The following is a 26,648-nucleotide window of genomic DNA, read 5'->3' as shown; positions in this document are numbered from 1 at the left end:
CTTCTAAGGATGGAAGTTAAAGTGATGGTGACGACGCTTTTAAAGAGGTCACTTGAAACATCATGCATGCTATATTTTGTCTTCTCACCTCCTGATTAGTTTAAAATAATATGTACATTATACATTTGTGCTTATGCCTATTCTTTTAAACAAGTTTTAAAAAAATAAATCCAAACACACTTGTTTCATGCTTTCTTTATTAGAATGTTAAGAAACTAGCAATACAGTACATTGACAATAAAATAAAATTGTCCTATTTCTAGTTTTCTGCAGTATACAAACACAATCCACACTATATGTGTTGATGTGAAGAACAGTATTCTGAACAATTCTATCATGCACAATTATTTTCTATTGTGTACAGAGAGATATTATGGATTGTAAAACTCCAGGCAGGAAACAAACGTTTAGATATGTCATCCGAGAAGTGCTTAGATTCTGCTACTGTTAATTGATTTAGAATTTTTATTTTTTTGTTTTCTTTGGGAGTAACCCTGTCAATCTACAAAAATCTTTATGTAAGCTCTCTGTTCAAACCTGTTACTCTATCAGTATCTTGGAAATACAATGGCTTTACAGATTTGACTGGTATGTGAACAGGGTGCTGGAACTCTATCCTGCTAGGTTTAGAACAGGAGGTTTTCATCCGTGTCTTCTGTGAAATAGAGAAGAAGGAAAAAAATGTTACTATCATGAATGAACCTTTAATATGAAAGACCCGTGAATGGGTCATGAGCTAGTCAGCACTTTCTCTCTAAAGTTTCAGAGGGCTCAGATGCTGGCCTATTTTATTCACATCTCTATACAAACACAGATGTTCATATCAAATTGAGGTGCCACCCATCCTATATCTTCTCTGTTCAAGCTGCTTTCTCATTATGCAATAAATTCCCAATGTGTTTGTTGTTCAGTAATCATCTCCTGCCTTTTCAAAATCACTAAGGACACCCTAACCCACAAAGGACAAACAGAACCATTAGTAACAGCACATACCATTGACTGTTACTCCTTTTAGTAATAATACCTTCATCCCCACCCTTCTCCCTCAGTCCTAGGGCTGATGTGGGACTGAAATGGCCCCTGTATAACTTACAGCAGTCTCAGGGCTACTATAAATTACACCTGCAGGACTGAGACCATTCCACCACTTGAGGATTGTCAGAGTACAAGGCAACCCAGTTGTTCCCCTCACCATTCCAGAGCATGGACTGAAATGTCCCTTGCATGGAAAGAGGGATCGTATAGAACCATCTACAGTGGCTTTATTTCACATGGCGAGTTCCCTATGTCAGAGGAACCTCCAGCTTTCTGGAGCAGCACAAAGTACATTGAACAGGAACTAAGAACCTGGCCCAAAGAGTTTGGGGACCTGTTTGTGACAAGTTTTAAAAGATTACTATGATTCTCCTATGCAAAATCAAGTTCTATTGCTGAAAAGAGGTTTGGGGTTTTTTTACATCTGCATCTCGCTGCTTCTTTTAGTATTTTTTTTAAAAAATGACCCTCCATATCTTGAGGGGGAGGCAGGAGGTGACAAAGTTTCCAGTTTCTTTTTATTTCTTATCTTTGCATCCTGCTGCCTATCTCTGTCTAATGTGGAACCTGGCCAAAAAGATTTTTTAGTTTCATCTACTGTCTGTATTTTAACACTGAAGCTCAGGTGGCTCAGTTTCTGAACACTTCTAAATGGAAAACCCATTTATTCATAGGTCAGATGAACCCCTTATTCTTATTTAGACAGAAACAACACCACAGTGTTTTGGAAAACTCTTCTGTAAAAAAGATGAGTGAGACCAAACAGTAATCATACTGTCAATGGTTTCAAAAGGATGGGGTACAGTACCATTGCAGGAGGAAATAGGCAGGGTCCAAAATAGGGAGGTTTTTTTGACGGAACAGGGTTTGATAGATTTCCTAGAGAGTTATATGGGGATGAAGAAGATGCCAACAAGACATTATATGCAAAGTGAGCTATGCTGTAAATGTGTGTGTTATGGAGCACCAGATTCTGATTCTAGGGCTGGTTTTCCTCTCACTTAAATCAGTATGAATCCGGAGGTTAATGGACCGCTGTAAAACAGGAGAGGAATTACGATTGGAGACTCAGGTCATGGGCATCCACTATTTAGGCTGACTGCGACCAACTGCAGATACCCAAAATACAGATGCCAAAGCAAGAGTTCCTCCGCAGGCCTCTGCCATCGGACTGGAATCTAAGGAGTGGGGCACGGGGTTGAACAGCACCATTAAAGGCCAAATTCTCTTGTTTATATAGGTACAAACTGGAAATCAATAAGATTTTGACCTATAGTCTATATATAGATCTATAGGGCTCCTGTTCTGATCTTGTATGCATGGCCCAAGCTAGGTTGCTGTGTATGTGATTAGATATTTCACCTACTGCAAAATAAGTTGGAAATTACTCCTAATGTAAAACTTAAGCATGATTTTGGAACCAACCCAGAATGCTGTACCTTCTGAGATTCTGTCATCCCTGCACGCCATTTCATTCACCTCAGAACACTGCTAACTTGATGTTCATGCCAAAGTGTCTTAGCTTCTGTGTATGAACTGAGATACTCTCTGCCTACTCTGGAAGGGAGCAATTCTCCCTACCCACCTGCCTCTCAACCTTATGGCTTTACCTTCTTTAATTCCAAAACAGTGGCACCACTCCTTCAAAGAGACATGCTTATTTCCGTCAGCATCACACTCCTGGAAAAAACGAGTTATGCAGTGTTCCATGGGAACTAGAGAAGCTCGCAAAGGAGCAAGCTCTGAGTGCGACAATAATCTGAAATGAAATAAAGGTAGCATATGATCTCTGTTTCTGGGGGTAAGAAATCAGGGTCAGTGAAGAATGTCCAGGTTACAAGGGGATAATAAGAAACATGTCCAATATTAACTATCTTAAGGATTTTGTATATCTTTAATATTGTGATAATTCTGTTCATATAATCTTTGAAACTACAAATAAGCCAATAATACATCTCTGGTGACTAACCACTATGGATTACTCCCTTGTTCTCACAGTCTCACTATCACCCAGCCCAGGTGAGTTTGGTGCTTTTTCCCCAGGCCCTTAATATTTTCTGTGAAATCCTATAATTAAAGGTGCTATATATATATTTATTATGAAATCTGTGTGGGTAGCAGGTATTTGCAACTAAATCCCTTGTCCTTGTAAAACCAGAGGAGTATCTTACAGAGGAAGTCCATGAGGTGAAGGATCCCATTTACAAGCTCCACAGAAGTTAATATAGAGAGGCCAATTTACACTAGCAGAGGATCTGGCCCAGTATGTATGCCATTGAGAATAGTTGCACTTTTTGAAAGACGTTGTAAAGTAGAAAAATCATGATCTTAAAAAATGAATCAGAACTGAGCATAGAAACAGTTTCTACCTGTTGGCAGGGTGCCGATCAAGCTGGCTAAACTGCCAGTGCACTGGGTACACATACATATGATAGTTTTTCTCAAAGTCATGTAACAGAAGCTCAACTGGATTATCTCCAGCCATCAGATGTTTTTCATTCTGATAGATTTTCTTGACCTACACCAATAAAGGAGTGGATTGTTCAGTGACAGAAGGACTAATCGGAATAACATTCACATGTTGTCATTCACACACACACATGTATCTTCATTGAAATATCACGAGAGAGTTGTTTTTGCAGTATTTGTGGCTGGAAGTTGAGCTGCTGGAAATTGCACTAAACGGTCTGTCCTTATATGTTTACCAGCACATTTCTTCAGACCTAAGCAGTATGGGTATTTCAGATAAGCTTTGGATATTTATCTGAGCTGAACCTGAAATCCTAGGACCTGATCTTCAGGTCTAGCTATGTGTACTCAGTGCAAGATACAGGGGATGGTGGGAAGTAAAGTGGCTGTATGTCACATTACTGTCACTCTGATGCTGAGACTGCTGGGTGTTGGTTCAGCCTCCGGCATATGATTCCCCTGTACCAGAGCATCTTTGACCACTCATTTATGGCAGCTTTTCAGTCTGTATGTGCCAGGTGGGTGGAGGGGGAAGGGAGAGAGAGGACGCAGTTGTGCCTCCTCAATCCTGCACTAGTCTGTCTCAACTGGGGGCTTGATCTAACTTTTCTCTCACTTGTATAAGATCTGTAACTCAGTAGTGAATAGGCATAGCAGAGCTCTGCAATGCTAAACCCCGGCTATTCACTTTCCTCTCATGACACATCTGCTATACTGGGGAAAGGAGCAGCTGGCACAGGAGAGGGTTCTGCCAGTCTTGTCAGTTGTATGCCAATTAAGTTGTATCCCCTGTGCAACCGGAATCATCCATTGACTAGCTGAGGCCAGAGTCTGTCCACTTTGCACCTTCTGAGCAACTCCAAGTGGCAATAGCACGTTTGAGAATTTGGCCACAGTCACCATGGTTTTAGAGCTGAATCCTACAAGATGTGGAGTAACTCCCATTTTCACTCAGAATTGCAGGTGCTCAGCAGCACCTTGGCAAGAGATGTTCAGCATCTTGCAGGAGCAAACACTTAGAAAGTAGCTCAGTGTTCTCGCCAGTGCAGTCCTTGGCGTCTCTGTTGAGCCTGCCAGCAAGATTGCCAATTATGGTGGCACTTCTAATGATGATGACCCCTATCCATGAGGAACTAGACTCTGGCCACCAATTCTTGTCGCAGAAATCACTGACCTGCCAGAAGATAGTGCAATGATATTATTAATAGAACTGGAATAGACCCACTGAGACAACATCCTTACCCCATACTAATCCTCTGTAACCTCCAGTGATATGACAATGCCAGAATAATAGTGATGCAATTATACAGGATAGTTGAAACATGAACAATGTTTCTAATGAACAATGAATGTCAACAACACCACCATGCAGTTTCATAGCTGTCAAACATATTGTTAATGAGTAATGGTTTTGTTTAATTGTAGGTTATTAGTGTATAGATCTGGATGAGTTCTGCAAACAATTTCCCATGATTATTCAATCCAATTTTAAATTAACTTTTGGATTGATTGTGTTTGCCCATTCTTTTGTGTTCACTTTCTCTGAGTATTATGGCAGGAATTTCTTTGGAAAGACTAAATTGATGCAAATATTGGGGATTATTCGTGGAAAGCAGATTCTGAACTTGTAAAAGTGAGAATTTGCACCAAAAATCAGCTTCGAAGAGTTACAGTTATTTAGATGGGGAAGAGAAATGTATCATGTAACCTGGGTATCTGATGAAAACATACAGCTCACATTCTAAATTTCATATACTGAATAGTCACAAAGAACTTCGCACAACCAATCCACAGATTAAGAATTATTCACAAAAAATCCCAAACTGTTCGCAGACATTTCACTAACATTAAAAAGAGGCAATGTTTATTAAGTAAATTGTTTGTCACATGATTTGCCCCGCTCAAGTGACACAGCTGCAGCTGTGTTTTATTTGGTACTAATTACTCACTTTACTCCTCTGTTTGTCAGATAGAAATCCAGACCTGTCCAGATCACGCTCATAGAGCTGCATGAGGACGTTCTTGAGCCAGTGTCTCATCCGGAGAGGGAACTGATCCACTTCATAGTCAGTGCAAGGAGGAATGTCTGTTTCAAACCACGAAGGATTCTAGTCGCATTATCAAGAGGTGCATTAAGTCCCCAGTTTCAAGCATCTCCAAGCAAAATCTGAATCTTATGAACCAAATTTTCAGCTCAACCTTAAACTGGCATCTATTTTTGCGATGTAAAATTGGGAATGCCATTGCAATTTGCTGCAGCTATTTACAATCACACTTTAGATTACTTGGATGCTCAATTCTCTGATTCTGTATGAGGCAGTTGCTTAGTTGTCTGTGTGAATTAAACTGCCATCAGAAATAATTATGAGCACAGAATTGCACCAACGAGTAGTTTTGCTTGCAACAGTTTGCCCCTTACTGTCTTTGGCCCTAATTCTGCAAATGCTTAAACATATGCTTAATTTTAAGCATATGAGAAGTCCCATTGACTTCATAGGACCTATTCAGAGGGCTACTCCTATGTCTAAAATTGAGCATATACATAGTGTTCACATGATCGGGATCATAGGGTATGTCTACACTGCAGCTGAAGGTGTGATTGCAGCTTGGGTAGGCATACCGGCACTAGCTTTAATCTAGCTAAATTATCAATGGCTAAAAATAGCAATAGGAATGACTGTATATCCTGGTGGGTAGAGCCCTCACGTGGGAGATCCAGGATCCAGTCCCCCTGCTCCAAACTGGAACAGCTTCCACAGGAAAGATGGAGGGTGCCCCCCCTCAGAGTATCCCAGAGCCCAGTGGCTGGGGCACTCACCTGAGTGTTGGCAGATCCCAGATAAAATTCCTCTCCCTCTCTGATGGATGAGGAGCTACATCAGTGGTCGCCCACCACTTAGTGAATATCCTAACCCAGGGCTACCAGCTAAGAGGGAGGGCCTCCCCCTCACTAAAGCAGCATAGATGCCTCACACCAAGAGACAGTTTGCAGCTGAGAATCCCAGCCAGATGGAGGCACCTCCCTGAAGCCCAAATTTGGACACCTATCTCTGAGAGAGGGGCAGAGCTTAGCAAACTTCCTTTGACTTGGCACCTCCCATTGGCTAGCTTAGGCATGGAGTTGACTAGTGTTCTGGCTTTTATGAATCCCATTCTAAGGCACCAATCTCTCTCCATTCATTGTATAGGGAGCTTAGGTGCCTGATTTAGGCTTTGTGAATCCCGTGCTTTTCTAGGCACTTAGAAGATTGGTGGGGTAATGTTCAGCCTGCCCTTGCCTGCGTTCCTTTGTGAATCTAGCCCTTAGTCTCTTAGGTTCCCATCTGTAAAATGAGAATGATAATTCTTCTCTACCACACGGGGTAGTTGTGAGGATAAATACATTAATGACTCTGAAGTGCTCAGATATTATAGTAATGAAGGCCATGTAAGCACCTAGATAGACAGAAAGAGAGCCAGAGATGGTAACTGGGATGGAGGCAGGCCCAAGGCATATTGCAGGTAGAAAAGTGCTTGAACCACAAAGTTAGCCAGGACTTTTGTGCAGCTTATTATAGAAAATGGACCTGTCTAGGGTTCTGAGCTTATTTCTAACTGGTCACTGATACAAAAGAAGGGTGTGGAACAAGAGCTTATGTTCAGTGTCTAGATACTAAGATGATGGGCCCTGTATATATAGGTAAATTATATATTTATAAATAAATAAATAAAGCCTTACATTTGCAGGATCCCATATAGTCCAAGTGCAGCTGGTGTCCCATTTTTGTCCCTTCAAGTTTACACTTAGTACCAAAGAGCTGACATGTGCCATCGTAGGTTTTATTATCAGTGCCACAAACCTAGATAGCAAAAAAAAAAAAATCTAGTCAATAACACTGTCAGATCATATGAACATTAATGTATAACATTCATGACCAGCAAATATAACACATGGCCATTGATGTATGAGTGCTCAAAGGAAAAGGGTGCTCAGAACTTCTGAAAACCATCCCTTTTATTTAGGCATCTAAATATGGATTTGGGTGATTAACTTTAGGCACCCAATTCTAAGCGTTTTGGATATAATTTTGCAGTAATGATGTAGGAACCCCATAACAACTCTGTTGGAAACATTACTAAGTAATGTCCAAAATACATAACTCTGTGTATGTGTTTGCACATGCTAAAACCTCACAGAGGCAAATGTAACTTTTAATTTTATTCTTGGAGTAGCTAAAGAATTATTGCTGAGCAATTGTAATTTATTTTTTATTCAAGTAGTGTACTAATAGTTCTATAATCGCATCAAACAGCAATCAAGAATATTTTGTGTGAACTCTGCCCTTTGGGTATATGATTATTAAAATAATTGGAAACCATTCACAAGCTCCCTAGAATTGCACCAATTAATATCAGAGGAATGGGGTATCAGGCAAGTGCTGCAGTGAGTTCTTTCTGTGCCTGTGTACTCCATGGAATACTTACATGCTCATGATCTTTAGTTGGAGGGCAAGCAGCCGGATCTTGGCAAACACAACTAAGTTTTTCTTGTTCATCTGCTTGGCAGACCTTACCTCTTTTACAGTGGAAGTTCCTACAAGGATCTAGAAAAATATCAGACCAGCCTATTGGAACAAATTGCTTGAGTGCTTATTGAAAGTTTATCAAAACACAGTTGAATTTCTTTAATCAAGAAATCTCATTAGAACAAGATTTTTAGTACTTACTGGTTGCAGCTGAACTGGAAGTATCTCCTCCTGTCATCCCCCCCGCAAAAAAACCCAAACCCTCTTTCTCAGTAGTTTGATATTTCTACTTCCCAGCCCAGCCCAAGTCAAGCAGTGGAAAAACGTGAAAAAGAAAGAAAAAAAGTTTAGATTCAGTTTCAGTATTTGTTTATGGTGAAATTTCATATCTGTTCTTGTTGAATCCAAATCATTTTGCCATTTCATGATTTAAATCAAACTAAGATCACATCCTCCCCCAAGGTGATATGTTTCAGTGGAAAATAACTCCAACTTTTATACAGATGTCACAAAAAGCAAGGGTTCTTTCTGCAACTTTTTTTTGTTACTGTTTTTACATTTCTTTCAACACTTAAATAAATAAATACAAGGGCATGCAGAACAGATTCTTCCTTGTGCACAACTCTGTAATATACAGAATCAAGTGCAAGCAAAATTCAGTCATGTGAAATCACATCATGAATAAAGCAGAAAATAAAATCCACAACAGCAAATTCCACAGCTTGATAGCGTTAGCACAGTGGTTTTCAAATTTTTTGTACTGGTGACCGCTTTCACATAGCAAGTCTCTGAGTGTGACCCCCCACTTATAAATTAAAAACACTTTTTATATATTTAACACCATTATAAATGTTGGAGGCAAAGCAGGGTTTGGGGTGGAGGCTGGCTGCTCGCGACCCCCCATGTAATAACTGACCCCCAGTTTGAGAACCCCTGTGTTAGTAGTATTCTAATTGCTTTGCCGATAGATTACTCACAGAGAAGAACCTTCATACTGCTATCACTGGAACTTTCATCCTCATTGTATGAACTGCCTGTCGTCATAACCTTTACAGTCACAAAAGCAAAAGTAGAAGTTATAATAGATCTCTTGTAGAGAAGACACATTCAACTGACATTTGCCCCCAGTTACAAATGTGCAACTTCATAGACTTGATGTAAGGGCACAATCTGGTCCGGTGGTGAAAAAAATACAGTCAATATTTCCTCTTTCCTAAATAAATGAAAGGACAATACCCCCATAGCATGAGGTAGCACTGTTTTCAGAAAAAGATACGTTATAAAAACACTAAAGCTCCAGTTCAGCAAAGTGTTTAGGCATGTGCTTAAGTTCAACCTATCAACAAAACACTTATATACATACTTAACTGCTTTGCTTAGTAGAGATGGATAGCTGAATTGGGACCTAAGTCCCTATGCATGCACATTACTGAAGCCAAATTCTGTTCTGATTTACACCTGGCATAAACACAGAAAGTCAATGGTACTCCACTAGCTATAAGTCAGTGAAAAATCTACCTCTAAGAGTCTATACCAGAGGTGCCTGCAACTTGTCAGGAGCTGAGGGGCTATATCTAATTTACATACAAGTATAATACTTAAAAATGAAAAGTAAACCTCCGCAACTATTGTATAATATTTGCTTGTGCTTAGACTATATCTTCCTTTATAGATTAATACAAATGTATCAAGAATTTACCAATAATAAAAACTTGAAGTGGATCAGCTATGCTTTTATACTGCAGTCATCAGGGAAAATGAAGGATTGTTACCTATAATATGAGGATAGTCTAATCTTAAAATACATTGTAAACGACAAAAACTGCAAAGTATTCACAGAGGAATTAGAGAAGGACAGCGGATGCCTTTTAGAATCATTATCTCTCTGAGCCACATTTACATATAGTAAACAACAGTGGTTTATTTTTTAGGACATTGGTTTAATCCTCACACAGAGAGCAGAGGGTGTTAGATAGTGAATTTCAACCAGGATACCAATCTGTGTTCACAATGAAGACCTGACTCTCAAAAAACACTGGAAATACACACATTTATTGTGTTCTGGTACTACTAGTCCAATCAGATCATTGAAGTAAATAGTCAAATTGAAGATTGCTTTGTGTGACGAATAAATTAGGATGAAATATATCCCATTGATGTGAAAAGGAAGATTTGGATAAAGAACTCTGTTTATGTAATTTATGAACTCTCTTGGACTTAAGTTTGGCTGCATCTTTATGCACCCATATTTTTTAAAGACACTTACATTATCTTCAGGTTCCATGGTGTTCACACTCCTTTGCACAAGGCTGATTATTTTCTCACGTTCCTCATTGTCAGAAATGGCTGGCTCATGACTATAATAATCTTGTTCAAAGTGAATGAGGTGTTTAATGTTGACATTTTGGTCATCCTCTGTCTCATTAGTCACCACACTTTCATCTTCATCCTTTCTTTCCCCCTGCTCCTCAGAACTAATGCTTCTGTGATCATTACTTCGAATTTGTTCACCCTCGTGGTAGGCTGCTTCCTTTTGGCTTTTGTTGAAATCTTCATCGCTCTCAGCATCATTATTAGAATCATCATCATCGTTTTCATGACTGTTGTCCTCAACATTGCTGGCCTCCATATATGCAGCAGCTTTTTTTAGATTCTGTCTTTTCACCACTTCCTCGTGGTCACTAATGCTCTGGGTATTGTCTTGGAACCTATTTTCATCCTCCTGGCTTGGCCACTCAGCATTCTGATCTTGTTCAGTACTTTTTGGTGAGCTTGTCGCCTCTTCTCCTTTATGTGACTGTGCTGGGGTATTATTCTCCTCATCTTTTTGGTCAGCCTCTTCAAATTCCTCATTCTGCCTTTTAGTTATCTGGAGAGGCTGACTAGCATCTCTCAGCATTTCATCAGATTGGCTGCTATCTTCATTCTGCTCACTCCTGCAGAGATCTTCTTGAATTTTCATGTGGGCTTTTTGCCTCCTGTCTCTGTAGCCAGTTTCATCCCATTCCTCTGTCTCCTCCTGCTCCTCTTCCTCATCACCTTCACTGTTGTTTTCAAATAATCCAACAGGATTTTTATTGTACATCCATGTGTCCTGTTCCTGACCAACAGTGAGACCCTGCTCTGGGTTTTCCTGATCATCGCTAGCCATATTGCTTTTCTTAACATCGTTCTTGAACTGATGCTCACGATTAGATTGATGGCTGCTGCTTCTCTCAAAGACACTCTCCTGATTGTCAGAAGCCAGCTTTACACCCATGTTCTGAGCAAGGAAGTTAATAAGCCCTAAACTTCTTTTCACTTGATGCTCACTACTGTTTCTTTCCTGTCTGTTAGCGTTCCTATGCTCATCCTTGTCTTCATCATCCATCATCAATGTCTGCTCCTCCCTGTCACTGCTGCCCTGAATTGAGAGTAAATCATTATTGCTGTTCATATACTGCTCAGACTCTGTGTTTTTCTTCTTTGAAGATTCAGAAGAAGTATCTCTAACCTTCCAAAGAAAAATGCATGTTTATTGAACAGTATAATAAAGACTTCATTTTATAACTCTATTTCCAAGTCAATATTTAATATGCTATTTTCACTCGTTAATACATAGGATGAAACGTATCAGTGCATAGATTAGTGGGACTCCCTGTGACATCAGTGGATTTGTGAGTGCTCTGCAAGTTTGACAATCAACCCATTTTTATTTGGGGTTGTGATTTCCAATGGAGTTAGACACCTAAATCCTACTGAGACTTGATGGGAGTTGGATCTCTGACTCATTTAGGCTCCCTTGGAAATCTCAGCTTAGGTGCCTAAATATTGACTAACATTAGGTACTTGTATTTGCAAACATTGTCAGCAGTAATTATCAGTTATCCTAGAGGATAAATACTGTGCTAGCAATAGCTTTGGAAGAAATGCTCAACAGGCAGGCAGGGAAGAGACGAGATTAAAGTACTTGACTAGGTATCTTCCTGGGTAGTGAACTGTGCCTTATCATTTCAGGATCACCAGATCTATCCTGTATGATGGTGATGCAGCTCTGCTTCCTTGCTGAGTTAAGCAGGAGTCCTGTTTAATTTGATGGCACCAGCAACACCTTCCCAAAACCAGCTGTGAGCATCAATGTGTGCATTGAGGGGATGATCCTACAACCAATGAAGACAGTGGCAAAACTGGAGGACCAAGCCCAATGTAAGTGTGGGACCCAAGGCTGTGAAGTGGGGGGGGGGAGGAATGATTGAATATCAGAACTGACCTAAAGCTTTTTACTCTACATTGAAATGAACCAACACTGGACCTTTTTAAGATGAAAAAATATCGTTTAAGGATCCCATCCATCTCCTTTCATCTACCTACCAATCAGAGAAAGGAAGGAGCTGAGAGAAGGCCATGACGGAAGTTTAAGATGTTGGTCACTCCCAATTATCTTCCCTACAGCTTTACAATAGGGAACTCTCTTCTGTTGGCAGGGTGCAGAGTCAGTGGCTGCTAAAGAATTACAAGTAAAGGAGGTTGCAGACCATTCACGTTAACATGTAGAACTCTTTATGTTTTTGTGAACCAAGTCTCCAGACCTTCAGAGGTTTGCTTATCACAGGGGTCTCCATTGGTCCCCAACAAATTTCGGCGGCATTTCGGAGGATGCTAGACCGTCGCCACAGTCCTTTGTCTGGCTTATCACTAAGCAAAATCATAGAGCTTGACCCTGATCCTATTTAAAGCCCAGACTTCATTGCCCTCAATGGATTACTCGTGTGTGGGATTACTGTATTTACAAATGCCTAAGATACTGGCAAAACACTCCCACTGACTTCTGTGGGTACTGGACTGGGACCATTTTATAATGGACACTTAATGCTATAGGACTGTGTGTGAATCAGCTGCATCCTATTTTGTAAAGCCAAGCTGGTATCAAAAGTATTTCATTAGCATTTCCCTCTAATCCAATGCACCTTCTGATACAGTTGGGACTGTATGAAATATTCAAAATGAAATTCACAATTCTGTTTTTTAGCTGGGGAATAAGTACATCTTTCCTCAAACATACTATTTTTGAGTCAAAATGTTTTGGTAGTAAACTACAAAAATTTGCATATGCATTTTTGCATTTTTTGACTGTAAACTGGTTATCTTGCAACAGTTGAATAAAAAGACCATTTTGCAACACAGAAATCTTGCAAGACAAAATTAGTGCAATGTTTCATGAATGTAATTAACGTCTTTTCACTTTTTTGTACAACATTAGTTACAACACACTCTCTGTATGTTTCGAGCTTGGCGATTTTTAAAGGAACCATATGGGAACTTTTTTGGTTATGTGAAAACAAATAGCTGATTTAGGAAATGTACCTGCAATTGATTACCATTAGAGGGCAACTGGTCTGCTATAAATGTTGCATATTTGCTTGCAACTAGTGAATCACCCAGTATTGGTACTGCAATATTTTGTCCTGCTGCAGATGTCTTCTCTGTATGTTGTTTCTCGGAGACAGTTGCAGCCTGGGAATTGTCTGGCATGAACCTGAAATTTATCTGAAAAAAATTAATTATACTGTAAATTGTTCTGATGGATACATTATGAAATACTAAAAGTCATCCCCCCCTCCTTATAACCTGTAAGACAATCCAGAACACCATGTGTAATGGTAGGTAACTTACCTGGAAACATGTTAGGAGCAAGACGTAACTCATGATAACAAAAGGTAGGTGGAGGGAGGCTGGATTTTGCATTTGGTTCCACAAAAATTTGGTTGAGTTTTGTTTTTACAAAACATCACAGTTAGTTTGGCACCAGACTCCATTTTATCTGAACCACCAAAGTTCAGATGGTGGGGGAGTAAGAGACAGAGGTCTGGTTTGGGCCCATCTCTAAATATAAAAACATGAAACAGAGCTTTTGTTGGCGTAAATTAACACCAGAGAAGGGTCTAGCTCAACAGCAGCATTCTGCCCATCTTCGAATAGACTCACTTCTTTCAAATATGAACAACGAGCCGTAAAAGCTACATTAGATCAAAATGACATTTTCATGTACAGTAACTGTTATGATACCTTTGAGAGTTTCCACTCTATGATTGTTCATATAATAGTTTCTCAGTAGGGCCCAAATCCTGCTAGCTTTACCAGGTGTGTGTGGGTAAGGCAACCAGGATTTGACCCTTGGTTTGATCCGCTATTTCCTGCAATAAATACACAGATATCATGTTTAAATTTATTAACGGGTTGTGAGAATTTCTCCAAATGCTATGAAGACAGCTCTTAGGATGCATAAGAGATCTTATCAGGATCTTTGAGCATGCTTCTCTGCCATTGGCTAGCTAACATGTGAAGGGTGAGGAGTTTCATAGTAATTCACGGGGGAACTACTTTACCTAAATGAACCTGTGAACAAATACATATACAGAAATGTGTTTCATGTATTGGAACTCAGTATTATATTGTGGCCTGGTACTTGAAGAAACAAATACCTTTTCTGAAATTTTCTGCCCACGGATTCCAAGTTTGTACATAAAGGGATAGGTCTAGAATAGAAAATGGGATTAAAACCTGCATATAAACAAAATCTTTAACAGATCACTGGGAGACACTAGAGCACAATGATCTCAATACATGAAAATTCAAACGCATGGTAAGTAATAGATTGAAAAGAATTTACCGGAATAGCAAAAGCTGATCCCATGAGGCAAATGAAGAAAGTCACAGGCTTCATGTTTTCCAGATCTCTAAAAGGACAATAATAAACTCTAGAATGGTGTAATTTGGAGGTTTTCTTTCAGAAGAAGTGTGTCAAGGTTTGGTTATAACTATTTGAAGCTGTCTGATGCAAACCATTTAGTGGACATTTGGGTGGGTGAATTGGGGGCGGGGAAACACAAATCAAAAGTCACAAAGTTCCCCCACAGAGTCCAGTAGTGTGTGATTTCAGTGGAGTTGTGCCTGCTTATGCCGGTAGTCACTTTGGCCCAGTTCTTTTACAATATGGTGTGTGAAGGAATACAGAATAGGGTCCTGGGGGGCTCACGTGCTGTATTGTTAGACCAGCTCTTCTGAGTGCCCAGATATTTGCCAAGTGGCCCCTCTGTCCAGTTCCTGGACCCTGTTCTGTGTCTGACACACTAACTGACTATAGATTCTTTTACAGCCACTGCTTCCTCCATTCCACAGATTAGCTTCTGAAGCTAGAAGGCCCCAGCTCAGTCCCTGCTCTGCTTAATTCAGATCTTTCAGACCTGGGACTTGAACATTTGTCTCCCACATCCCAAGTGAGTGCCTGGAACACCATGTGACTGGCTATCTGGATTGAGGTCTCTCTCGCTCTCTTGCTGTTCTGGGTTGGGGGTCTCTCTCTCGCTCTCATTATTCATGAAAAACTGTGAAAGATCTTGATTTTGTCCCAGTGCAGAATATATATATATATATAATCTCAAAAAGTTCTATGGGATGGGAGAACCATTTCCTGCCCAGCTTTAGTGCTGACAGCATGGGAAGCTTTCCTTGCTTTATTTATGCTAATGTCAACATGTAAGCGAAACAGAGACAGCTCATTTATTTTGCTTGCTGAGGTAACCTGCACAACTAAAACTTAAATCTTATACCTGTGTAGTGCATCGGTAGTGGCAGTTTCTGTGTGTGTAGCTATATCGATGCAAAAAACCCCACAACCCCTGGGGACTTAGTATATTCTATTTCTTTTCTTTTGTCTTATATTTATTTCCCTTCTCTTATTCTGGTTCTTTTTTTTTATATGCTCTTCTTAGGCTTTCTCTCCACTTTCTCACCTTTTTTCTTTCCTCTGCTGCTTTTCTTCACATCTCTCCTTTCACTTCACATTTCTCTGCCCTGTTTTTCTCCCCCATCCATCTTTCTCCACACCTCACTTCTTTGATTCCCCCTACACCTTTTCCCATTGTCTGTATAAACGGAGCATGTATTGCCCTATTTTTAATTAAACGAAACAGCGTCTCAATTTGCTGGTTGAGCTCACTGGCACATGAACAATCTGGCTGTACCCTCAGCCAGTAAGGTTGGGAATGTCAACTACAATAAGCTTCTGAGACTCAGTACATGTATAAGAATGTTATTTATCCAGGCAGTTGTTTGCCAGTGCTTGGAAAAAAACATCAAAGACCATAAGGAAGAGTTCCAGGCAAGTCTCTGTTCTGGGAGCAAGTTCATACACCGAGGAAACAATGGCTTGCATTGATTATTGTATTTGGTAGGAGAGCCTGCAAAAGCATCCTAACCACCCCGCCCCCACTCCCGACTGAAGGAATATCTGTTGGAAGTTGCTTTTGTGTTAATGTTGTTAGTTCCTTAATATCAACATTTTCCTCATAGTTCATACAGAACAAAACACTTCCTGAATATGTGCCACTAATGATGCAAACCTCCCTTCTTGCACCGCACAGTTAGCCTCCACTTGTAGTGCAGCGTAATAAAGAGCTTCAATTGTCTGTCTAGTTTGCAGGGTTTAGCTTTTTCAGGTGCACTCAGCAGAGATAAATAGAATACAACAGACAGCACAAGGGAAAGTGTGAAAGATTCCTAACACATATCTGCCTGGAAGCAAGTGATTTAGATCAGTGCTGTAAAAATTCTTTTGTACGGAGAGTCACTTTGGCAGCATGCCAGAAACACAAGAGCAGAAACTAATTTACATGTGAATTTCCATACTTTTTTTTTTTACATGACAGAGCCCTAGTATTTGTTTGCATTTCAGTATTTCTTGGTACAAGAATCAAGGAAGGAAGTGTTATCTAGCAGTTAGAGCACAGGACTGGGCTTCAAGTAGTTTGCGTTCTACTCCCATCTGACCTGCAGTGTGGCTTTGTGTCTAAGTTTTCCCATTTCTAAATCAAATTAATGACATGGATCTTCTTCTGTCAAGCATTCTGAGATCTACAGAGGAACAGCACTAGATAAGAGATGTATTATTATGTCTAGCTCCACCATCAACTTTGACTTTTCTGGGGTTTGATTCTGTCACCTTTACTCAAATTAAGCCGTTGTTACTGGAATGAATGGGACACAGGGAAATTGTGACTCATTATCTGTAAAATGAGGATAATATCACTTACCAACTTCACGGAGGCCTTTGTGAGGCTTAAATCTTTATCATTTGAGGCATTTTGAGAGCCTTTGATAGAACATGGGAATTGCCAAGTTTAATCAGACCTGAGATTCATCCAGTCCAGAAGCCTGTCTGTGACAGAGGCCAGTGCCAGATGCTTCAGAAGAAATGTAAGAACCCTGCAGTAGGTAGATGTGGGATAATCTGACTCCCCCGCCCGATGTCAGGTCTCACCCTGATCTCTAATAGTTGGAGATTGGCTTAAACCCTGAAGCATGAAGTTTAATATCCCTTCCAAAATAAAGATATTGTAGAAGTGCAATTATTATTATTTGCCTTTGCAAATTTATTAACAATACAAATCTCCAGTTAATCAAGTTGTGTTTCCCCTATTGTTACAGAGAAAGATGGCCTGGGCTGAATTAGAACCCCACCCATGCATTTTGAACCTCCCTGCTCACTGGGCACTCATATGCCTTGGGTCCCATCATTTATAGCTTTACCTTTTGGAAGCATTTCTTATTTAGCGCCCAATTCCAAGTGCATTGAAATAAATGGGAGCCTTACCTCTTAGTTTCTGCATCAACAGTAAACTTTTCAGAAGTGGCTCAGGCACTTAGGAGAATAAGGCCAGGTGTACACTAAAAGCGCTTTGGCTGTATAGCTAAACCAGGGCCACCCAGAAGATTCAGGGGGCCTGGGGTCTTCCGCCAAAGACCTGGCACATTGGCGGCGGGTCCTGGGGTGGAAGGACCTCCTGCTGCAGAATTGCCACTGAAGACCTGCCCTGGGACCCACCGCCGAAGTGCCAGAAGGACCCCCCGCTGCAGGTCTTCCAGGCACTTCGATGGTGGGTCCCGGAGCGGAAGGACCCCCCGCCGCCGAATTGCAGATGATGGAGACCCAGAGCGGAAGAAGCTCTGGGGGCCCAGGCCCCGCAACAGTTTTCTGGGGCCCTCGAAGCGAGTGAAGGACCCCGCTCCAGGGGTCCTGAAAAACTCTTGTGAGAGCCCCTGCAGGGCCTGGGGCCTGGGAAAATTGCCCCTCCTTCTCCCCACTCTGGACGGCCCAGAGCTAAACGGGTATGCTGAGCCAGTAAAGCATTCCTAATGTGGACGCAACTTATATCTGCAAAACCGGGCTTTTGCTGGCATAGGTTATTCCGGTTTCCTACAAGTGAAATAAACTATACCAGCAAAAGTGCAGTTTTGCTGGTATAAATATGTCTCTGCCGGATGGTTCACGCCTCATCACCCCCCTGACTGACCTAGGTATACCAGAAAAAGTTTGTAGTGTAGACCAGATCTTAAGTATCATAGAAAGTCAATGGGTGTTAGGAGCCTAAGTTCCTTGATCTACTTTTGAAATTGGGAAAATAGGCTTCTTAGTGCTTCTGAATTTTTGCCCCAGGCTTTCTGGATCTCTAGCACCCTGGTACAAATCAGTATGGCTCTGTGGACAACAATGAAGCAACACTGAGTTACGCCAGCTGAAAGGACTGGCCTTTATGTGGAATTAACAGAATGGGTTCCACAGTAATAACTACAATGTTACCTTTGTAGCTGAATAGAATGTGATAGGCTCTATTTTTCCATTGGCATATTGGGATTATTTCTGTGGAGCAGCTGTAATTTTGACAGCTATTTTCATTGCAGTGCACAGGGCTGTCTCCAATGTTTTTGCCGCCCCAAGTGACAAAAAAAAAAAAAAGCCGCAGTCAGCAGCACTTCAGCGGCATCTCTACCACAGCCGCTTCATTCTTTGGCGGCAATTTGGCCACAAGCCCTTCCCTCTGAGAGGGACTGGGGTCTCGCTGCCGAATTGCTGCCGAAGAGCCAGACATGCCGCCCCTTTCCATTGGCCGCCCCAGGCACCTGCTTGCTGCGCAGGTGCCTGGAGCCGGCCCTGGTAATGCAGCACTGACATCAGGCCTTTTTAGAACATACAGAAATTGTAGGAGAGGTATGCACACTACTGAATTCCAACCTATGGGATTCTACTGAATGGTATGCACACTACTGAATTCCTATTTGTGGGAAGGAAAAACGCGTTAATGAAAATCTGACCTGGGCATGAAAAGAGGCGAGACAGTAAATAGAAACAGGCCAATAGGACTGGATTTTACCAACAGATAATTTATTGCGTTGACTTTACTGCATAAAGAAACAAGTTATACTTTCTTCTGCTTGCTGTAATTATTTATTTTATATGAGATGTGTAACATACGTTCATGTTCCCACGAATTATAACAACGTGATAAATGATCTTTTAAATGCTGCTGAGATTTTACTGGAAATGATAATCAGGTAAGTATATTTGTATCAACTTTTCTCCCTTAAGAATTAGTTGTCTCATGCCTTTTGGTACTGTGTGCACAGGGACTTGCACAATGGTAGAAAAATGGGCAAGAACAACACTGTAGGGTTTATCTGCTAAAGCAAGTTTTAATATGAGTTACTTTCCTAAGCTGTCATGGGACTCTCTCTCTCTACTCTTTCATTGCTATGACTACAGTGAGCCCCTGCCACGCACAGCAGAGTAAACAGCTAACATTTTTGGACTAGCAACATAAAATAGTAACAATACCTCCGCTTGTGGGGTAGAGAAAGAAACACCAATAAAAAATCCTTTCCTTGTTTCTGAAAAGAGAAGACATTTTGGACTTTCCTCCTTAAATCTAAAGCAGGCACTGCTTGACTGGATTATATAACACTGGGCTCTTGTGGTATTCATACAGCTCCGTTTAAAATGGAAAAATCCTTTTTGACTTCTTTTGACATTGCTATTATGGTGCTGCTAATTAATTAATCAATCCATAATGGCCATTTCTCAGTGAAGTCCTCCACATAGAGGAGTTAAAGAGCTGAGATGAAGCCAAAGATACTTTTGTGCACTTAATCCAGTCAGAACCAAGTACACTGGGCAACATGAAACTATTCTGAAGCTGGATCCTGCAACCCTTCCATGGCTGAGTAGTCCTGACTCACATGAATACTCACAGTGAGGTCAGTGGGACTGCTTGCATGAATAAAGATGGCCGGTGTGAACGAGGGATGCCGCATAAGGTGAGAGAGCACGTGATACTGAACCCCAAGTTAGTGTCCGCCTTGGCTTGTGATCGGCCATTCGTCCTTATGTGGAGAAAGTGGGTGAAAGAATGTGTGAAATCACTGACTGATCAATAGTTTTTAAACCACTCATTGGTTGAGTGTTTACAGCCCACTTTGGTTATCCAATGTGCAAGCAATAACATTTTCTATCCTGTAATGCAGGGGAGGGTAAACTATGGCCTGCGAGCCGAATCTGGCCCATCAGGGCTTTGGATCCGGCCTGCAGGATTGCCACCCTCGTGGTGCTGCAGCCCAGCGCTGCTCCCAGAAGCGTCCGGCACCGTGTCCCTGCGGCCCCGCGGTAGGGGGGTGGGAGAAGAGGGCTCCCCACTGGGAACCACAGCCAATGGGAGCTTCGGGGAGGTGCCCGCAAGTGAGGGCAGCACATGGAGCCATCTGCCCCCTCTTCCCTCAGAGGCTGCAGGAACGTGGTGCCTGCTGCTTCTGGGAGCGGTGCTGGGGCAGAGAGCCTGTCTTAGCCCTGCTGCATGCCACTGCCACCCTGGAGCCACTCCAGGTAAGCGGCGCTGGGCTGAAGCCAGCATCCTGAACTCCTCCTGCACCCTGCATCCAGCCCTGAGCCCCCTGCTGCACCTCACATCCCTCCTGCACCCCAAACCCCTGCCTGAGCCCCCTGTCCTGAGCCCCCTCCTGCACACTGCACCCCTTCCTGCACCCCGCACCCCTCCTGCACCCCAAACCTCTGCCTGAGTCCCCAACCCCACCCTGAGCCCCCTCCTGCACTCCACACGCCCACCCCCTTCCCTGAGCCCCCTCGTACATGACACACCCCTTCTCCCCCCAACCCCTTGCCCTGAGCCCCTTCCTGCAACCTCTCCCCTGTCCTGAGCCCCCTCATACATCCCACACTCCTCCTCCTCCCAACCACTTGCCCTGAGCCCCTTCCTGCACATCGCACCCCTTCCTGCACTCCTTCTCCCCCCAACACCTTGCCCTGAGTCCCTTCCTGCACCCCGCATCCCTCCTGCACTCTGCACCCCCTTCCCCTCACCTGAGCCCCTTTGTACATCCTGCACCCCTCTTCCCCCCAACCCCTTGCCCAGAGCCCCTTCCTGAACACTGCACCCCGTCCCAAACCCCGAATTCCCTCCCTCACCCCAAACCCTTGCCCCAGCCCTTACTACATTCATGGCCCTGCATGCAATTTCCCCACCATGATGTGACCCTCGAGCCAAAAAGTTTGCTCACCCCTGCTGTAATGAGTATTAGCTAACTGGTTTGCCATCCAGGGACCAGATCATGAATGGCTTTTCTTGGCCTCACAGAGTAGAGGCAGACAAGAAGACTCCTCTCCACTCTTGCACAGCTGTGCAAGAGTTCCCCAAAATAGCAGATACTGTGGAGCTGGCTCCTTTGGATCATTCCCATAGTGTATAGGGGCTGCTAAGAGCTGTGAGAAAACTACCCTGGCATGGAACAGGTTAGGTACTGCTGAAATAAGCAACTCAGTTATTTCTTCTTGCAGTCTTCAGTGTGGAAGGTGTGCTTAGGCAGGGTTGGAGGGGAGAGATCAGGGCAAGATGGGGCATATATGCACCACTTTGCATTACATGGGATTCTGAGATGCAGAGCAGCCATTAGGTAGCCCAGACAAGACTGCCATAGGTTAGAGTACATTACCCTGGGGGTGGTCACACAGCACAGAATCTGTCCCTATACTTTCTATATGCTTGGGGCACCATCTGCCTGCTTGAGGCCCAATCTACGTGTTTCTTTGTTCCTTGATGATATAAAGCCAGAACATCCCCTACTGAGGGTGGTGGCATAAACGATACAGTCTGTCCTCAAGAAGTTGATAGATACTCAAGATTGGCCAAAGCCCTGAATTCTCTTGTCATTTAATATCTTTGTAAAGTGCCCAGAACACTCCAGCAAATAAACATGGCAATAATAATAAAAAAATTAATAATAAGGTGCATCATATTCTGGTACAGCATCATGCAGTTTGTACTTGACATTTCTGATGGTGTTTCAAACCTCAAACTCCTTGCTGTGGCAGAACCCAAAAAACCTGCCTTTTTCCCCCAGCTGAAAAAGTGTCTGAAGTTTGAGTCTGGCAAACATAGTAGATTCTTCAGGTTAGTGTCCTCCAAAATCAGTAAAGGAAAACAAACTATTCCTCCGCTTATGGGTCCTACCTTGAGGGATGTAGTGCAGCTTGGGAGATCAGGATGAAATATCATTACACAGTCCTCTAATCTATGGTCAAAACTGAATCTTCAGTGGGGCTCCTGGAATGCTGTTGCTATTCAGCATAGTTTACAGAAGCAAGGGAAGGAGAATTACGTAGTAACTTCATTCCATCTGCCCCCTGCTGTAGGGCACTGTCACTGGCTGGATGGCTTTTTGAAACAACCTGGGTACAGCCTTGCCCATGACTTGGCAGCTGTCTCAGCCTAGCTGGTGAGCTGGTATCGTGAGGCTAATTAGTGACCCCAGCTGAGTGTAATGGAGCTTAATTAGACTGACCCCAGCTGTGGTGGTGGAGCACTGCTTAAATAGAGGAAGGTGAGCACTGCTTAAATAGAGGAAGAGGCAGAATTTCTGCTCCCTGGGAAAAACTTAGAGAAAGTAGTTTGGAGTTGGCTGTGGTCAGAAAGTAGAGTTATAGGAGCAAGGTTAAAGCTGGGGGGCCTGGAGTGGAAAGGATACATGAGCTAGGGTCTGTGATGATCAAAAAAAATAAGATGTGTATGTCAGGCCAGCTTAAGTAATACTTGGACAACTAACAGGAAAAGGCTTGTGGGAATCAGCACCCTGATAAGGGAGAGGAATTGCAGTTGATCTCAGTGGGGTGAAGGACCATTTTGTTTAGAGTCAAGCCCCAGGTGGGGTGAAGGACTGTGTTTTAGCTTACAGCTGAAGCCCACAAAGGGACTGAACTGTTGTATGAGTTGGCTTGAGAGCTGAGCTACAAGGGAGTCTGGGGAAGAGACCAGCTGGATGTAGGCTGTCAGAGGAAGATGTGAGAGGTGAAATCTCCTGCAATGCTGTGTCTCAGGAGTCCCATAGTATTTGTAGGAGGCATGAGATTTGCTTGATACATAGTAGAAATGACAGGGGGCCTCAAGGTAAGAGGCTCATAAGTGGGAATCTTAGGGCTCTAATAGTAAACTGGAGGATCACCTCAAAGTATAAGATCCAGTGCTCTTTATTCAGTGGAACACAGTTATAAATATCAGTATCAGCCACAAATGCTGAGATTCTGGAACATTTTAATCTATCCTTCTGAACCATCCATAAAGATTCCAAGCATTTCCCAAGATATGTAATGAAATGTTCAAAGGATCAGATGCAAGAGATATCAAGAAATCTGTAAATTAAGCAAAGTAACTCTACCAGCAGTGGAATAGATCCTCCTGCTGGGTTAACCACTGATGAACTGGAAACTTCTGATACACACAGAAAGATGCTTCCATTTTTGTGGTTTATCATAATATATGATATGGCTCAACTCTGCATGACTAGGTGTTTTGCCATTAACTTCCATGGGAGTGGAATCAAGCCCTAATTATCTAAGCACAACTAAAGGAAATATCTCTAAATAGAGACCCATAGGAGGGGGGAAAGAATTAGTTTAATTCTGCTGAGTTGCATTGAATCAATATGACTATTTAGAGTTTGTGGGCTTTGGGCCAGTGGAACAAAGCCATGATGCAGCACTGACATATTTAGCCTCTTTGTGAGAAGTAGCAAGGATGCAATGTATTCTGCAACACCCCTTGCTAACTGACTGCAGAAAACCTGTCCTAAGAAATTATCACTGTGATATCTCAGTGCAGGTTGGTCTTTGTCCTTAGAAAAAATAAAATGTGGAATATTCTAGATGCCAGCACATCAAACCAGGTTTGATAGTTGCATAGAGTGCAACAAACATTAAACCTTGACCTCTCTCTCTTCCCTACCTAACTTTCTTGGTGTTCTGTGAGTACAGTGGGAATAGGGTATGTGTGTCTACGAATACGTAGGAAAGGGAAGAAGAGAGAGAGTTTGGATCTACATAAAAAAGATGAAAAAATCAACTGGAGTGTCTCATAAATCTAGAGGAGCAAAGAATGTTCACTAGTTTCTAAGTCATTGACATGGTTGCATTGTCTCTGTGATAGGATTGTAGAACAGAACAGAACAAGCTGTTAATGCATGGAAAACTTTACAGACAAGATTTACATGGATCATCCTCTGTAACTGTTGGTTCCTGTAATGATTCAGCTGTAATTTGTTAATCCCTGTTTATTTCTGTTCCATAAAACACATCATATATTTCAAGCCTCCCCCAAAAGTTCTCAGTTCAGAACATAACTAATTATTGAGCTTGATTCTGATCTCACATGCAGCAATGTAAATCAGGAGCAATTCCAGTGAAATCATATCAGTGTAAATCCAAAGTAAATGGGATCAGAATCAGGCCTGGTATATTTAACCTTCTTCCAAAATAATCTTCTTACTAGACAGGGCATTTTGGACATTGTGCTGACAGAACTGGAAGAACGATAAAAATGAAAAAAAAATAAGTTGCATTACCAGTGTGTTCCCCTGTGCAAACTCTGAACAGAAATTTATTTAGCGTCGTTTTTGACAAAGCAGCTATCCCACTAGCATTTGCCCTGAGTATACCCAAAGGTTACAGATCAATACACGCAATCAGAGAAGATACAAGTAGTAAATGTAGTAAAATTTACCTTGACGTATGTAGCCAAGTCCACAATTTATTCAGTAACAAGTTAGAAAATACCCAAGGCTGAAATTGCAGCTGAGCCCTTTCTCTCTGGACCAGCCAGGAGAAAAAACTTTGACAAAAACCCAGAGAAACTCTATAAATCCCTTCCCCTTTTATCTCTGCCTCTTTGCCTGGAAACTAAATCAAGCCTATTGGAGTTGAAATTCTGCTGCTCTGTCAACCAGTCAGTGTCTGAAGTGTGAGATGAGAATTCAGCGTGTTACATGATTTTTTTTTTCCCAGCAATGAACCATAATAGTTTTTGTTACAAATTTTTGCAGTACTCAGGGGGAAGAGGGAGACATCCTCCTGTGCAATTAGTTTCAATAGAACAAGACAAGACTTCCCTCATATGTACTCCTATGTGTATGGTCATGTCAAGTTTTCCAGTATTGGACCAGATCTCCAGTTGAATTGGTGTAGTTCCACTGAAGTTAACACAGCTATGCCAATCTACACCAGCTAAGAATCTGGCCAACTAACTCTAATTTTCAGGTTCATGGATTCCAAGGCCAGAAGGGACCACTGTGATCATCTAGCCTGACCAGCTGCATAACACAGGCCATAGGACTTCCCTGAAACATTTGTCTGTTTAACTAGAGAATATCTTTTAGTAAAACATCCAGTCTTGATTTTAAAACTGCCAGTGATGGAGAATCCACCACAACCCTTGGCAAATTGTTCAAATGCTTAATTACCTCACAAGTAAAAAACAAATAAACAAACAAAAGTCATATTTTCAGTCAGACTTTGTTGAGGTGTTTGGATTTTAACTGTAACCCTGGATTGACACTTGACTAACAAAAGGCCAGATTTGACCCTCAGTTGTAGCAGTGGCACTATTCAGTAATAGTGCTGCAGCCAAGGTTCAAATTTTCATAAAAAGGACTTTTATTTCTTTATTTTATAAACATTTGAATGTTTAAAATTGTAGAGATATGTTATCAGAATGTAGGAAAATAAGACTTAGCGATTTTATATGCATTGTTGCATGAACGTGTCCTAAACAGATTTATTTAGGTTGATTGGATTGGGCAAAGTATTAGTAATGGTGTATGCAGCCTTTCGTCTTTAGGATTCTGAGCCAAAGCCCATCGAATATCATAGAAGTCTTTCCACTGACTTCAGTGGGTTTTGGATCAAGCACTAGTTCTTCATTTCCAATATTGTCCATAGGTTTGGTGACTGAATCAATTGAAATTCAAGAACGTAGGATGCATTTGTGTTCCTTGATTGTATCTGCATAACTCTGAGAATCAGGTTTTCAGTGCAAATACCTGTGGTTATGTCTTGTTTCTGACATTTTCTTAAAATCCACTGTTGCTGTGAATGTTCTGCTAGTAAACTCACTGATAGAATATTTGGGGAAAGCAAACACGAAAGGGGTGTGAACATGGTCAAAACAAGTTCATTTAAAAATTCTAATGAATATTTACCAAAGTATTTGACTAGCCCTGTTGAAAAATATTCCCTTTTCAGCATGGTAGCAAAAGCAAGCTAAGAAAAGACCACCCCCTGCCTTCAGTATAGCAAGTTCAGAGTCCTCTCCAATCGACATGATGTGCAACTCCTTCTACTCACAAGCTTCAAATGCAACTTCCCTCATCTCACATGCACATTCTTTCCTCTTAATATACAAAGCCCTTTCGTCTTGGCCTGACAGCTAGGGCAGTCTTTGCAGGGTGAGGCAAGATCTTTTCCCTTATCCCAGTGAAGATTTTCAATGC

The 26,648-nt window shown here is 41.8% G+C and overlaps 2 protein-coding genes across 6 annotated transcripts in view; one reads left to right on the top strand and one right to left on the bottom strand.

Annotated features, from left to right (window-relative positions):
- The window catches only part of NUDT9 (nudix hydrolase 9), a 45,723-nt gene extending 32,415 nt beyond the window's left edge, over window positions 1–13,308 (top strand). Inside the window, exon 12 of the transcript XR_004000697.1 lies at window positions 12,006–13,308. The gene's annotated coding sequence lies outside the window, so the exon portion shown is untranslated. The remainder of the gene's footprint in view (window positions 1–12,005) is intronic.
- On the bottom strand, window positions 469–24,977 carry SPARCL1 (SPARC like 1). 5 transcript variants are annotated; one of them, XM_030564892.1, is made up of 13 exons: window positions 24,884–24,977; window positions 14,659–14,725; window positions 14,471–14,524; window positions 13,353–13,535; window positions 10,276–11,502; window positions 8,987–9,056; window positions 8,211–8,252; window positions 7,969–8,087; window positions 7,223–7,343; window positions 5,454–5,590; window positions 3,405–3,553; window positions 2,646–2,794; window positions 469–655 (listed from the first exon to the last, which is right to left on the bottom strand). In XM_030564892.1, exons 2-13 carry the CDS (start codon window positions 14,710–14,712, stop codon window positions 627–629), a joined length of 2,334 nt encoding a protein of 777 aa, XP_030420752.1. In that variant the 5' UTR covers window positions 14,713–14,725; window positions 24,884–24,977; the 3' UTR covers window positions 469–626. The 5 variants fall into 5 exon arrangements, with proteins under 5 accessions (XP_030420752.1, XP_030420754.1, XP_030420755.1 ...); XM_030564894.1 differs by lacking the exon at window positions 8,211–8,252; XM_030564895.1 differs by lacking the exon at window positions 14,471–14,524.
- Between the last annotated feature and the right edge of the window lie 1,671 nt (window positions 24,978–26,648).

The sequence above is a fragment of the Gopherus evgoodei genome, chromosome 5 (genome assembly GCF_007399415.2).
Source record: "Gopherus evgoodei ecotype Sinaloan lineage chromosome 5, rGopEvg1_v1.p, whole genome shotgun sequence".
Taxonomy (NCBI): domain Eukaryota; kingdom Metazoa; phylum Chordata; order Testudines; family Testudinidae; genus Gopherus; species Gopherus evgoodei.
The sequence above is the reverse complement of the archived record's forward strand: the minus strand, read 5'-3'. Positions and strand labels throughout refer to the sequence as shown.

What these genes read in the sequence shown, in the direction of transcription:
- SPARCL1 (XM_030564892.1), bottom strand. Translation starts at nt 14,712, where the DNA reads ATGAAGCCTGTGACTTTCTTCATTTGCCTCATGGGATCAGCTTTTGCT. An exon ending in GGCAGAAAATTTCAGAAAAG is followed by an intron (nt 13,536 to 14,470) that starts GTATTTGTTTCT and finishes AATTTTTTTCAG; the next exon opens with ATAAATTTCAGGTTCATGCC. An exon ending in TTCCAGTTCAGCTGCAACCA is followed by an intron (nt 8,088 to 8,210) that starts GTAAGTACTAAA and finishes ATATTTTTCTAG; the next exon opens with ATCCTTGTAGGAACTTCCAC.